The following is a 15,615-nucleotide window of genomic DNA, read 5'->3' on the forward strand; positions in this document are numbered from 1 at the left end:
AAACTGTTCATCAAATTTTCTTCATCGATACCCCAAGACTGCATCCAAAATGGAATAATATTTAGCATTCATATAGTTTTCTTGAGATTCCATCTGTAATCCTCTTTGTGAATTGTTTGACTCAAGTGAGTAGGGTCTAAACATTTGTGTAAACTTCCATTTACTTTCTACCATTAGAACTTGATTCACAAATGAAGCGGCTGCTGCTGTTTTGGCTTTAATTTGTGTCTGGTCTGTTTTGTCATGTTTTGCCTTTAGTTTCTATAGCTACATTTTCCATGTCTGATAATGCCGAATTTCAAAAACAAATGGAAGCTGTTGTCAGCAAATTTGAATATAGAGGCTATAGTAGGCAACATTTGCATTGCAGAAAGAAAAGACATTCGTTTATTCCGATGCATTTATTCACTTAAATTTGTTTACCAAGACAGAACACCGATCAAGCAGTGACCAATTACAGACATTATTTCAGTATGGAACATGTTAACAGAATAAATAATGCCAACAGCAACTTTTAAGACATCTAAGTCTGTTGTTTATGTTGAGACTTGTGCTACTAACACTAGAGACATTAAAAAAATAATCAGAGAACATAGGTATATATTAAAAAGTAAAAAAAAAAAACATATCAAATATTGGTGGCCTTTATCCATTTTTAAAGAAATAAGAACCTCAAATACATTTTAGAGCACACAAAGTACAATTAACTGTTGCAATTCCAATCTGAATGAGTGTGTGTGTGTGTATGTGTGTGTGTGTGTGTGTGTGTGTGTGTGTGTGTGTGTGTGTGTGTGTGTGTGTGTGTGTGTGTGTGTGTGTGGGTGTGTGTGTGTGTGTGTTGTTGCATGCCAAGGGTAATTTGGGGGATCACCAGTTTACCAGTGGCAAATCTTTGAGACGAAAGAAGAAACTGAAGAAACACGTAAAATCCACTTCAACACATGATTTCACACAGATGACATGACGGCCAAGAACCAAACAGAAAAGCAAGTGCTGTCATATAATATTACTAAAACTACCAACAGTAAGTAAAACAAGTGCTGTCAGATCATATTACTAAAACTACCAACAGTAAGTAAAACATTCTGTTTTGGAATCACTTTTAAAATGATTAACTTTTGCTCTGTATTCATTCTTGTTACAGGTACTTTTTTTTAGTTTATTGATAAGGTGCAGGTTCCTGGCTTTTAACAGGTGGTACTGTTTTTAATATACATGAACACGATGCCTGTGCTGGTGGCACAGAGGGGATAAAGTCCTGACTATGGCCCAGCTGACCAGAGTTCAGTTACCAGCTCGGGTACTTGATTGCGCAGACAGTAAGAATGGGTTTTCCCATCCTGGAGGGAGGGAGGGAGGGTATGTGTGCTTAGATGCATCATGGTTGTTGAGGCCAGGGATACATGGGGGTATTTCTACAGTGGGGCATGATTCTGAATGAATCACATGTGGAGATGTGGACAATATGCCATGAAGGCTTTTGCATGCCATCCTTTGGGAAGGTATAAGCATGCGTAAACGGTGGGATTAGGCCTCAGGAGAAAAGTACCTTTCAGCATCTGTGTGATGCTGCCCTAGTAACCCTTGGTATCATTACCCATCTCAGACATGCGTAGCAACTCGCCTAGGTGGTGGCAAGTTGGGTTCAGAGGACCCCGTGGACAAGGACACGTCCTGCAAGCAGTTGATAGCAAGCTGTTCGGGAGCCAAAAAATGGAGAATATATAGATGACTGAAATGTGGCCATATGAATGAAGTCTGGGGAAGAATGTAAGTAGAGTGTCCACAACTGAATGCTTGAAGAGTAAAGTGCACTCAGCTGAATGCTCGATGCAGTCCGCTCAAGAACTTGAGTAAAGTCTGCTCAAATTAACACTTTATGAGGTCTGAGCGAGAACAAGAAGCTTTACAATAGTGGTTATACACTTTTCTTCAAGGTTCTTTGTTGGGTTATGTTATTATTTAGTTGCACTTTCGTATGTGATTTGGTCGATTTTGGTGTTTCCTATTTACTCTGCTTCATCAGCAAATGGGAAATATTGTGAGCCAAGATGGGGTCATATTATAATAAACAGCTGATAGGGCTAGATATATGTAATTCAACAAGTTGGGTCACTATGGAAGAGTAACAGTACTGATTGTTTACAAGATTTTTAAATGTAATGTAAAGGGAACCCAGATTCTGAAAAGATGGTATAAGTCATTATGCAGGGCTGGCACTACATATTTTTTAAGACACAGTGCAAAGAATTTAGGCATAAAATAGTACCTTTAATCAAAGCAAAGAGTACAATAAACATCTGTCATACGATGGACAGAAGTGTACATAGGATGAACTGATGATTAGTAATGTGGCATGTCTCAAAGTTTTGTAAGGAAAAGGCAAATATTAAAAGATGTTTCCAGTATGAACCATCCACAGAAATTGTATGTTATTCGGGGGAGGGGCGAATGAGACTTGCTCAATTGACTGATGAATCTCTAAGTCAGTTTCTGATGCCGATTTTAAATTCCTTAAGCTGGTTTATGAATTGTAGGTCTGATTTTAATATTCTGACATGATCCTTTTTGAACTTCAGTATTACATTTAACAGTAATAATATCAAAAGTAGGTTTAGTGGTGAGAACATCACGCAATTTCAATTTAGAAAGAAAACCATTACTTAAAAAAATAAGTGTTACGATTTTGTGGTGTGCTGAAAAGAATGACAAATTCTGTAAACTCTTTAAGCTTTACCAGTACGCGAGCTGCTTTAGTGTTATCATTTCTCACTTTTCAAATAGAAAAACAGCAGTCAGTACCTTGTGTTTGCTGATGTGGGCCAGGCAACATGCCAGTACTGTAAGGATTACTGCACGGTACCAAGCTGAGTAACAAGGTCATAGCAGGAAGGAAATGCCAGTAAACACAGCGCGGTCAAGTCCATCTGTTGCGGTAGTGCTATTTATGGAGCATGAATAAATGCTGCTGCAGTAGGCAGGTAACAGGGCTCTGCTTTGTACTCAGAGTACAGTAGCATCCCATACAGATATTTAAAGATGCACTACAGAATAAGAAGAAGCTTCCAGAAAGAAGTCTTCCTTAATAAGAAGCTTGTCATCTGCTGGATTTGTATCCCTTACACGTACTGTTTTGATAGCAGGAAATCAATTAATTTCATTCCCTAATTTGTAATAGTTTTGCTGTTGCTCTCCAGAGCAGTAACCGTGAGATTGGCCACCTTACTGTACATGAATTACTAAGTAATATGAACACTGTCTGCTAGTTTTCATAAGATTCATGGCTGTCTCCAGGCTTATGTTGTCAAAACTTTTTTTTTAAAGGAACAGTGATTTATTTATTTATTTATCTATTGTTTGAGATTTCCTATGTATGTTTGTGATTCTGTTGCAGAATCTTTCTTTTGCATATTTTGTGCTGGAAATGGGGGGAGTATTTCAACTTCATTGGATAAGTTTGGTATTAATGCTGTTTCTAGAGCATACGTATTCTATATTCAATCAAGAATGGATAATAAAATGCAGGGTTCGAAATAGCATTTTGTTTCAAAGAGAACCCACCCCTGATAACCTCTTTACTTATATAATCGCCTCTGACATGGATGCTACATAGGGGAAGGGGAATTCTCCATGTTGTGACCACTGTGCAGTTGTGACATAGTTTGCATTCCTTTACCTGTGGTTATTACATAACAAATGAACTCCCAACAGAAGCAAACTCTGACTGCAGCCGCCAGTGGAAAGCGTGAGAACAGAAACGTACAAATGCATTTAACAGCTGAATCAGTAGCACATGTCCATTCTTAAGGTTGGAGGAAGAATGCTGTTACAGCAGCTCTGGAGCTTAGCAGTGGCATCTAGGCTGTCTGTGTGTGTGTGAGGTCAGTGGCCACACTGAAGCGACACATTCCTTAGGGGTATTTGACTTCATCATATCAGCTTAATACCAAAGCATTGGTCAGTACAGTGCCTTGTTGTAGTCAGTTCGAGAAGTCCATCATTTCTGGGGCACGCAAACAATTTAAAGCCTAAAAAAAGGCTGCAGTATCCAAATATTGCTAAATGTTTACCAAAACCAAGAATGATGCAATTAGCACAGAACATGTTTCTCATGATAAAACTGCTTATCACCTTGGGAGTTTTGAAGCTATCGTCACACTATACTTGTGTGAGTGAGCTCTTGTAAACCTGGATGTCATTGCATGCTATCACACTTGAGGAATTGAGGTAACAGTCTGCAGTATAGCTGTTTCTGGGGTGTGTGTGTGTGTGTGTGTGTGTGTGTGTGTGTGTGTGTGTGTGTGTGTGTGTGTGTGTGTGTGTGTGTGTGTGTGCGTGTGTGCGTGTGTGCTTGTGTGTGTGTGTGCGCGCGGGTGTGTATTTATTTCTAATTAAGTACTGTCTAATTTTGCTGAGACCTCTGCTGTAGTAGACTTCATGAGCCTTGTTTGCCAGTGTGCCCAGACATAAAGGAGCCATGCTGTTTCATACAGCTAAACGCCTATCCCAAGTCCCTAGAAATGATCCATTCCACTCATCATTACAGGGCACCTTACATTCTGTGCATTATTTTAAATACTTTGGTTTTAATATCGATCCACAGTTAAATCACTACTTCACAAAAAGTTTCCAACACAACGACCATAGAATCTTCCACCTGAAAACAGCCCAGACCAGAAGCAGATTCACAATAGCAAATGCTGAAAGGTGCATGTCTACCTACACTAGAACACTGCCTGCCACCTGCAGCCATGAAATGAACAACCTCCGTACTCTAGCCAGCAAAGCCAGCAGATGTCTGAATAACTCATCCCTTTCCACTTGAAGCACCATTACATTTCTGTTACCAAGGCAGAAGTTTTACCAGTCATGCTATGATCCAAGTTATCTTTCTCTTGTACAAATCTTTACCCACTGCTTCCTATAACATTTCTCCTTTAGAAATAGTCTTACATTCTATATGTTCCATCTTCGGATGCTATTCTCACCCCTCGTTCCTCAAACTGTTGATTAGAAAGCATCAGGAAAGCATTCTCCTGCTGGAAACCTAAACTATGGAATCCACTCTTACTGACCTTCATGCCTCTGGCCAGTCATCACCAGGACAATCTCATCTTATAGGTTCTTAGGTACATCCTAGGCTACTGTGATTTGTGAGGATCTTAAGAATCCTAGCCTTGCCTGTCCATGGTACTTAATAGCCCTTATTACTTTGCAATAAAACTATCCAAAGATGGGCCAAACAAGATTATTTGGGCTAATTACATGTTTCCCCTTTCCATGATGGCCAGTGGTGCTAAACCTGTGATAAATTCACACTTAATGACTACCTCCATAAATCATTGTTGTGCAGCTATAAAGATAAATAAATATCTTCTACACTCAACTCAAGTATGAAATAAATCCATTTCCATAACTAGAGATTTGCTAGTGAGTAACTACAGAACTAGACATCATTTTATTTTGAAAGTTAATTGCATTGTAATTGTATTGTGTTGTGGTGTACTAGTACTGCTAAATAATTTTATATGTAACTTGTAACTTTTGTTTTGTTACAAGGATGAAGCTGAAAAAAGACCATTGGGTCTGGCCTATCTTAAATAAATAAAGGCTAAAGTTACAGGTTTAGATTGGGGGAGTCTGGAGTAGGAAACTCCCAAGGTCTCAAGGAGCTAGAATGACTAAACCAGGGGTAGCTCCAAACATACTCCAAGCCACAGTATACACATTCTTTTTCTAAGGGGGGACAATGCATCTGATTATCTGAAATGGACTAAATGATTCAGCTTCAACCACTCAGATAAAAACAGAAAGGATACAAGTGCAGTCGCAAAGAAGATAAATGTGTGCATGCTGAAATAAGTTTGTCATATTACCAGGTGTCCGATTAAAGGTTTCTAATATAAGAATTTCAGAAAACGTAACTTATCTTTTTATTTTATTTTATATAAATTATTTATTATTTTATGAATAAAATAAATAAATGCCATTATTCATGCAACATATTTATCTGTGGATCGGACCTGTGTAGTAGAAACCAAAAGACAGTTATTTTATTTATTATTTTATTTATTTTACATTTGCTTACTGGGAAAATCCAACTGGACACAGTTCCTTTTTCAGTAGAGACCCAGGGAGAAAAGCTCCAAGGAATGCACATATAGTAAAAAATACAGCATACAGTTGTAAAAGATACAGAAGTATAACTACAGAAGGGAAATTACTAAGACCAAAATGATGATTACAGTAAATGATCTACATAAAAATGTGACATTAGCAAGTAGAGGCTGGTATGAGAATTCCACTTTATATGTACAGAATCTGAAATTGCATGTTTAATCTACATGACATAAACAAAATGGAACATTATACCGGGCTTGGGCAATTCTCATCTGCAATTTCTACTTACAGCCTCACAATAAGTATAAACATGGGAAATTCACTGAAAATCAAATGTTCTGTTTTGAATATTTTTATATGCTCAACATGTAGGCCTGTTGATATTCAGCTTTCTTGCCTACAGTTAATTCAGGAAGTAGTGAATATATGGAAAACATGGCCCCTCCATGTTCTTCGTGTTTCACTGTTGCAGTCATCACACTTGGGTTATCCTGCCAGGGGTAGCCCTCAGTTGGCCTGAATACCAGAGGCTTAGTATTTCTGCGGCAGTTGCTGTTGCTCCAGGACTGACATCAGGTCGTCAGTGGTATAAAATCAGGCAGCCGGCGCCATTACATCACTCTTTCTTGCTGAGGAGCCCGAAGCAGAAGCAGTTCGCACGAGTGCCGGTCGGCCGCTACCTGAGTTTTCATTTCCGAATTGACGTCTTCTAAAGCTAAGTACCCCATTGGGGATCCTTTTTTCTTGCTCTAACCGATGTCAGAAAAAGTTAACAATTGTCTCGCCTGTGGAAAGCAAATACCACACCGAGATTTCCATTCTTATTGCGTTACCTGTTTAGGCCCAGACCACGACGTCCCTCGCTGTTGCTTTTGTGCTTTGTTCAACGCCAGAACTGTACGTCATCAGGCCCTTATTGTAGCTAAATATTTTCGCTCTCAGTCCTCATATTCCAATATGGCTTCAGTAAGCCATCCGACTACCGATCTTCCAAAAAAAACATAAGGATAAAGACAGAGACAGACCGCACAGGTCCAAAACTGCCGACGACGCTTCCGTTAAGCTAGTCGTCAGTTCTCCGGTCCTCAATGAGGTGCTTTCACAGCCCTTGAAGCCCGCTTCTGTGGATTCGCAGGCCGCTACCGAGACCCATTTGGAGTCTGGTATGCAGCAAGGCTCTTCGACTAAGGATCCTGTGGATGTCTCTACATTGGATGGGTCTGGAGCCTCAGAGCAGGCACCAGCTTCTGAGGAAGTTCTTCAGACTACCGATACTCGACACAAACCAACTACTTCTTTCTCATCTTCAGTTCTTTCTAAAACTACCGAGTTTCTAAGGCCCAGGGTACGAACTACACCTAAAAAACGGACGACCCAAGCTCATGCACCTGCTTCCATGCCTCAATCTCAAATGTTTAAAATAGCGGAAGACCTTATTATGCTTAGGGGAAGCCAGGCTACTCCTTCCAAAAGAAAACGTGACTTGTCCCCAGTAGTTTTATCTGAGCAGGAGTCCGATGACTCTGAGGCTTCTGAATATGAAGACATGCAACCCCTCTCTGCTTATGAGGATTCTGATGCAGAGGAATCCATTCCTTCTGCCTCTCCTCCTGAGGATTTTTCTTTTGGTGAAACCCTACATACTTTAAGGGAGCATTTCCAATGGGAATGTCAGGACTATCCCCAGTCAAAAAAAGAGACTTAGGAAATTGTTAGATTTACCACAGCACAGACGTTTAGCCATTCCTCCTGTCCTGGATATTGTGGATGATGTTTTTATGGAATCCAGTTTGACTCCTGACACCCTTCCTCCTGCTCCCAGGAAACCTGACAGGTACTACAGAGTCCCTGACTCTCACAAATTCCTTTTCAAAAATCCTACTGCTGACCCAGAGGTCATCTCCCAAGGGCCTAAAGGAATTAAAGCAACCTCAGCTAAGAATCCCACCCCCTCAGACAGGGATTCCCAAGCCTTAGACAGATGGGGTAAAAAAGTATAAACATCTGCAACTCTTGCTATTAGAGCACTAAATTGTCAGTTCCACATGATGAAATGTCAACAGCATACCATGGAACTCCTCAAACAAAATATATCTTCCTTTCCTGCTTGTGCAGAAAATAAAGAATTACAAGAGCTTATGCATTCTGCAAGCCAAGTTACTAAACACACCTTGCAGTGTGGCTTTGATGCCCTAGAAGCATCTTGCAGTGCAGCAGTCACTGGTTCTGTCCTTAGAAGGCATGCTTGGCTTAAGGAACAGACCTTGCCAGACCATGTCAAATCAAAATTACTGGACGCACCATTGAACAAAGACAATTTGTCTGGCACCAAGGCAGTAGAGGTCTTAAAAAAGATGGAAGGAAAAGCTAAATCTATGCAGACAGTTAAAGACGTTTTACAGGTCCAGCCACCAAGGTTCAGTAGGCATTGTCCCTCCAAGCACTGGTCCTTTCCGGCCCCCTCCAGGCCAGCTCAGCCAAAACCCAGGGGAAGCAGACCCCCCCAGACACCAGTCACAGGGAATGCAGAGATCTAAGCAATGAAGTTCCTCCTCTTCAAAAACAGAAAGTGCTAAGCCACCCCCTTATGGTAAGAACTCTCAATGACTTTTCACGTCCACCCCTTACCTCTGCCCACCTGCTTGTACCACTAGGAGGAAAACTCTCCTTCCATGCAAACAACTGGGCCTCTATTACCAACGACTGATGGGTCCTCAACATAGTGTCCCAGGGATACAGATTTTATTTCCACACTCTGCCAACCCCAAAGGGTTCCCAGATCTTCCTCCAAACCAGTGGGCAGAGGCCAAAAAGCAAGTCCATTCCCTGCTCTCCATGAGGGCAATACAGCATGTTCCTGCAGACTAGATAGGCCAAGGTTTCTATTCCAGACTCTTCCTGGTACCCAGAAAAGAGGGCACCTGGTGCCCAATCCTCGAGCTATCCATTCTAACCACCTTTCTGGTGATACCAAAATTCAAAATGCTCACCCTCCAGCAGCGTCTTCCTATGCTTTCCAAGGATGCTTGGTTAGCCACCCTAGACCTAAAAGAGGCCTACCTACACATCCCAATCAGGGAATCTTGTAGGAAATATCTATGTTTCAGGGCAGGATCTATGCACTTTCAGTTCTCTGCACTTCCCTTTGGCTTATCCACTGCTCTCAGAGTTTTCACAAAATGCCTGGCTCCAGCCATTGCTTTTTGCAGACAAAGAAATATTCAAATTTACCCCTACTTAGACAGCTGCCTGATTCAGACAGACAGTCAGGAAAAGCTGTTACAGCACTTGACCTTTGTAAAGGACCTACTGACCTGGGGTATACTATCAATGAAAAGAAATCAAAACTAGTCCCCACACAAAAAAATTGTATTCCTGGGAGCAAGCCTGGACACAGCATTCCAGATGACATTCCTTACTCCAGAAAAACAAGCCTACCTGACAGGCTACTTCTCTCAACTAGCCACCAGAACCCAGTTATCTGCAAGGAAAATCCAGCAAGCTCTAGGGTTCATGGCGTCCTGCATTCTACTCATTCCATATGCCAGACTGCATATGAGGAAACTACAATGGTACTTAAAAAGCCTTTGGTGTCAACACTCTCATGACCTGGAAACTATCATACCTATGATACCCTGTCTAAGGAAAGATTTTCTTTGGTGGGCAGCAGCATGCAACCACAACAAGGGACTTCCCTTATCACAACCCCACGCCGCCCAAACCCTCAGCACAGATGCATCAGACTATGCCTGGGGTGCACACCTGGACGGCAGGTGCATTCAGGGCCATTGGAGCCCAAATCAAATACATCTGCACATCGACCAAAAAGAGATGCTAGCTGTTCAGTATGCCCTGACAGCTTTCAGACCCCTACTCTCCCCAGGGCCTCTAGTGATCAAAACAGACAACACCACAGTGATGTGGTATATCAACAAGCATGGAGGGACTCACTCTTATCCTCTCTGCAGGCTTGCCATGACTCTTTGGCACACAGCCTCAGCCATGCAAATACACCTGCTAGCTCAATTCCTGCCAGGCTGCCTAAACTCTCTGGCAGACAACTTAAGCAGAAACCTGCTAGACCCACACGAGTGGCAGCTAGACCACAGAACCTTCAACCTTGTAACCCAGAAATGGGTCACCCTGAAAGTGGACCTCTTTACCTCCCACTCCAATCATCAGCTCAGCAAATTCTGCACAAGGGAACCTCACAGCAAGGCCTGGAAAGTGGATGCTCTATCCTTCCAATGGGTAAACTTCTCGATCTATGCATTTCCCCCTCTACCACTCATTTCCAGGATACTGCTCAAAATAAGGGAGGGAAAAACAAGGGCAATCTTGATTACCCCAGACTAGCCACACCAGCACTGGTACCCACTGCTGCGCAGCCTGTCACCCCTGCTACCATGGCACCTACCTCAGATCCCAACACTCCTGACCCAGAAGAATGGAGAATTCATGGATCCACAATTGCAGACCCTGAACCTGGAAGCCTGGCTTATTCCCTGACCTCTCCTCCAGCTGCCAGCCTAAGCAAACAAATCCTGGATGTTATACGTGAAGCCAGATGCCCCAGCACTAGAAAATCCTATGCTGACAAGTGGAAAAGGTTTTGCATGTGGATCCAGGTTAAGGGAGCTAAAACAGCACAGCCCTCCCCACCTCTCATCCTGGATTACCTAGCAGACCTACTGCACAGGGGTCTATCCTTCTCTTCTGTTAAAATTCATGCCTCTGCCATCTCTGCTCATTACAGCACAGAGCCACCTCTCTTCTCACACCCTCTCATTAAACAGTTCCTAAGAAGGGCTAACAACTTAAGGCCACCCAGAGGAGCTCCTACCCCAGCATGGGGCCTTAACTTTGTGTTGGAAAAGCTCACCCTACCCCCTTTTGAGCCTGCAGCTTCATCAGAGTTAAAATTCCTCTCTTGGGAAACAGCCTTGCTTCTGGCCATCACTTCAGCTAGAAGAGATTCAGGGCTACAAGCACTCATGGCTGTAGAGCCCTTCATCATTTTCCATGCTGACAGGGTCTCCCTCAGGACTAACCCATCCTTCATGCCTAAAGCAGTATCCAGTTTGGCTCTCAACCAATCCATTCATTTGCCCAACTTTTTCCCTAACCCACGAAACAAGGGGGAAAGGATTCTGCACTCTCTAGATGTGCACAGACAGCTCGGATTCTATCTGGATAGGACTAAATCTTTTAGAAAAACTGATCAATTGCTAGTCAGCTTCACAGCAGGGGCAGAGGGAAAGACCATATCCAAACAAACAATCTCCAAATGGATAGCACACTACATCCATTTCTGCTACAAACAGCATGGGAAACTGCCCCCAAAGGGGTCAGGATGCATTCCACCAGGGCAACCTCCACCTCTGCAGCTTTTCTCAGAGGGGTCCTCCACCAGGGACATCCTGGAGGCTGCAACATGGACTTCTGTTCATACCTTCACCAAGCATTAGCACCTGCTTATCTTCTCCAACTCCAGGGCAGGCTTTGCCACCGCAGTCCTGCAGGGCGTCCTAGCCGGCCCCCAGTCTTCTTGACTGCCTCCACCCTTTTCTTCAGTTTTGGGAATCAACCCAAGTGTGATGACTGCAGCAGTGAAACACGAAGAACATAGTACAGTTGTGTACACTTACCATAAACGTAGATGTTCGAGTGTATTCACTGTTGCAGTCCTGGTTTCTCGCCCTCCATCCCCCTTGTCTCTCTCTCTCTTCCTCTCTCCTTACAGGGAATTTTTGGTATTTACTTTCTACTGGTGGTGTTCTTCCATCATAACCTAGCTCCCTGTTTTGGGACTCCTGACAGTTGGGGCAGGAAGAACTGATGTAATGGCATCGACTGCCTGATTTTATACCACTGACGACCCAACATCAGTCCTGGAGCGACAGCAACTGACGCAGAAATACTAAACCTCTGGTATTTGGGCCGAATGAGGGCTACCCCTGGCAGGATAAGCCATGTGTGATGACTGCAACAGTGAATACACTTGAACATCTACATTTATGGTAAGTGTACACAACTGTACTTTCCTCACTTTACAACCTTTTTCATCAACATATTTGATACTGTATGCAATAGGCAAACAAAATGGGTCACACAAGTGTGCAAGTGCCTTCAAATGCGGGGAATAAAGTGCACAGATATTTATAATGTTTGCAAAATACAGAGCCTCATACTGTTTTATGCTGTAACTTGTGATCCTGTCCCTGCATTGATGTACTGTATAATGATTATTTATTAATTTATTTAATTTTCATTTGCTAATCTGGTGGTATCACTAAGCCAAGGAGACCCTTCTACAACAGAGACAGCATAAGTAACATCAGCACAGGGACTGTAGAAAGCATAAAACTTGTTGAATGTTTGGTATACTGTATGCACGAGTGAGTGATTCTTTACACACCTGTGTATTAAATGGGACATAATAGATGAGATGCATATTTAGTTCATCATAACCCACTGATATTGACTGGGTGTTCTTATTTCTGCTTTCAGAAATGTGTTAAAGAGGGCCTGTTACTGAAACAAACAAGTTCCTTCCAGAGATGGAAAAGGAGGTATTTTAAGTTACGATGTCGGACACTGTACTATGCAAAAGATGCAAAGGTAATAATTTCTGTAATTTCTCTTCTATTATGTTTAAGAATTCTTGCAGTAACTCTGAAACATTCTGCTGAGGTGTAGCCTCTGTGTTGTGATAGTTAAAGACAGATGCCTTGAGTTAATTTAAAATATGATGAGTCACAGTTGATCTGACATCTCTGCTGGTAAAACTTTTTATTTTTCAGACAGGAAACGTGAGGCAAAGGTGATGACATGTTAGCAAGTATGGGGATAGTGATAGTGGGGGGCATTACAGGGGCTTAGCATTCAGCTGGGCATTTTTTTTCATTTGTCTCTCTTTTATAGCACTCTTTTATGGGCATGTACCCACAGCTCTAAATATTATAAGTGAAATGTTTTTGCATCGGTTTGTTTCTGTTATCATCAATATCATCACCCTTTCTGACAGATGACATTTACGCAACAGTCAGTTTTGTAATACTGCTCTTAGCTGGCAGAAACAGTCTTTAAGCAACAACATCATGATACCACAAGTGCTGCAACTCCAAGAGAGTGATGTGCACTTATGAAACACAGCGAGTCTAACGTAATGTACTGCACTGTGTTCTGTTTTCTTCTCTTTGCATGAGTTAGATGTTGCACATCAGAGTTATAAACATAGATGCAATGATTTGTGCCTTAACAAGTCAGGCAGTGCAGAAAGTAATGTCTTTAAGGATTCCCTAAACATCAGATCTGATGGCATATATTGTGTTATCTCAGTTAGAACAGGAATTCTTAGTGATCCAGGTTCAAGTCCTAGCCAAGGAATATATTCTCCCCCACTAGTTTTTATATGCCCTGGTAATATAACTGGATTATTTTGACAAGAGCATCAATTCAACATCCAGCCATATTTGCATTTTTTTTGGTCTGTGAATTTGTCTGCATTTTTAGTTGTTCATAGGTTCATAGATTAGTTAACATTAGATAACATCATCCCTTGATGGGCTTGAACCCCCAACCTTTTGGTTAACAGCCAAATGTCTAAATCACCAGGGACTCCCCTAAGAAGCATCATCCCTGGGTGGGCTTGAACCCCTAGTCTTTTGGTTAACAGCTAAACGTGTTAACCAATTGTACCACAGAGGCAAAGGTAGCAGACTGTTGGTTTATATTAGTATTATTACACTAGACAACATAAAAAGCTACAGCAGTTATATAACATCCAGTATCTTAGGCTTTGAGGTTTAATGTGGATATTTTAAATGCTACAGAGCTAACAAAAGCATTATCAAATTATTTTATTTTACATTATGTTGCTTGGGAGGCCTACAGAAATCTAATGTTTAGATGACTAATGCTTCTTTATTTTCTGTACTGCCTTCTTGATTAATTAAAGCCCCCTTCCAAAACAAAATGCTTTTTCATTGGATGAACATCTGTATTTGCATACTGTTCTGCATTAAACACCAAGGTTTGTGAGCAACATGGATCACAAATTTTCAGAGGATCAGATTATTAAACTCACAACCCTTTAAAGTGTCCATTTCTTGTAGCCCAGATTCATGTCACTTACATCCTTAATTTACAACTGGGTCTGCAGTCTATTGCCTTTTACTTGTGCCAGAGAATTTTGTACTCTACAGCAATTAATCTGTATGGTATGGAACAGGGTGTGCTCTGGTCATACCTGTCAACTCTCCAAATTTTTGCCTCATTATTTTTGGTCTGTTTCTGAAAAAATTGTGGTTTTCTGTCAAATCACTGATAAATCATTGAGGACTGAAGTCAGAAAACAATGACAGAAATTTGAGTTTTTGACTTCATATCCTTAATAAAATTTGTGATAGTGCAAAACCTTTTATTCTATCAGCTTTCTCGGTTTGTATGAGCAATATTTAAAAACTGTCCCAGTTTTGGGGCCTTTGTTCCCCCCATTATTTATGGCTTTGTCCAGATTTCTTGCTCTAAAAGATTGAGAGATATGGCTCTGGTTACATATCTCTCAACTGCCCAGATTTTCGCGGAATGTCCATACATTTGCCTCATATTTTTGGTCTGTTCCTTATAAAACTTGTGCTTTTCTGGATTTTGTGGAAAATCAGTGGGGACTGAATTTGCTAAATAATGACAGGTATCTGGGTTTCAGACTTCATATCCTTCAGAAAATGCATGGTAACACAACACCTTCCATTCTAGCAACTTTTTAAGTTTATAAGAGCAATATTTAAAATTTGTCTCTATTTTCAGGGGAGGTTGTCCCCCCATTATTTTTGTGTTTGTCCAGATTTTTTGGGCTAAGAGGTTGAGAGCTATGTTCAGGTAGAGTAATGGCCATATTTGGGTGGGTTGGACCATGAATTATAGCTGAAGTGTTCTGCCAGGCAAGGACAACCATGCTTCCTCTATGGCATATTGCCGTGGATATTTCACTGTAATTAAGCAAATGTTTTTTCTACTGAATTGTGTACACTTGTTTCTTTAGCTGGGTTGTAGTGCTATGACAATAGACCTACTAGAAGCTTCTGTTGTCCAACTGGGATGCACAATTCTCAGCTAATTATTTAATTTGCATTTATGACTCAAGACCATGTAAGTGATCCAAACCCAGTTTCAGTGGTGGCCAGGGGGGGGGGGGGTGAGTTCCAAAACAAACCTTTGAAAGGTGCATGCATTACAGAGCATAGAACAGTAGCACACAACAGAGATGACTGTACAGATGAATTTATGTAAGTCAAGTGCACATAATATAATACTGTAGGTGGGCATTTATGCAGAGTAATACAGTACATTAAGAGTACAGAATCGTTTTCTGATCATATGCAAACTATTTTCATTTAATAAAAATAAAGTATTTCTGGCAGCTTAGTGCAGAACATTAGCTTTAGAATAATACATTCTGTCTATATACCCAAGGAACCTCTCAATAAAACA

General features: G+C 41.4%; 1 protein-coding gene across 3 annotated transcripts in view; it reads left to right on the forward strand.

The window, feature by feature from the left end:
- Window positions 1-15,615, forward strand: part of LOC122789976 (diacylglycerol kinase delta-like) — a 1,345,205-nt gene that overhangs the window by 963,275 nt on the left and 366,315 nt on the right. For all 3 annotated transcript variants that reach the window (XM_044057484.1, XM_044057483.1, XM_044057482.1), the window contains exon 2: window positions 12,631-12,741. In XM_044057484.1, coding sequence (XP_043913419.1) covers window positions 12,631-12,741 — 111 coding nt within the window. The remainder of the gene's footprint in view (window positions 1-12,630; window positions 12,742-15,615) is intronic.

Source organism: Protopterus annectens, chromosome 15.part0, assembly GCF_019279795.1.
Source record: "Protopterus annectens isolate FY-2018-M chromosome 15.part0, PAN1.0, whole genome shotgun sequence".
Lineage (NCBI taxonomy): Eukaryota > Metazoa > Chordata > Ceratodontiformes > Protopteridae > Protopterus > Protopterus annectens.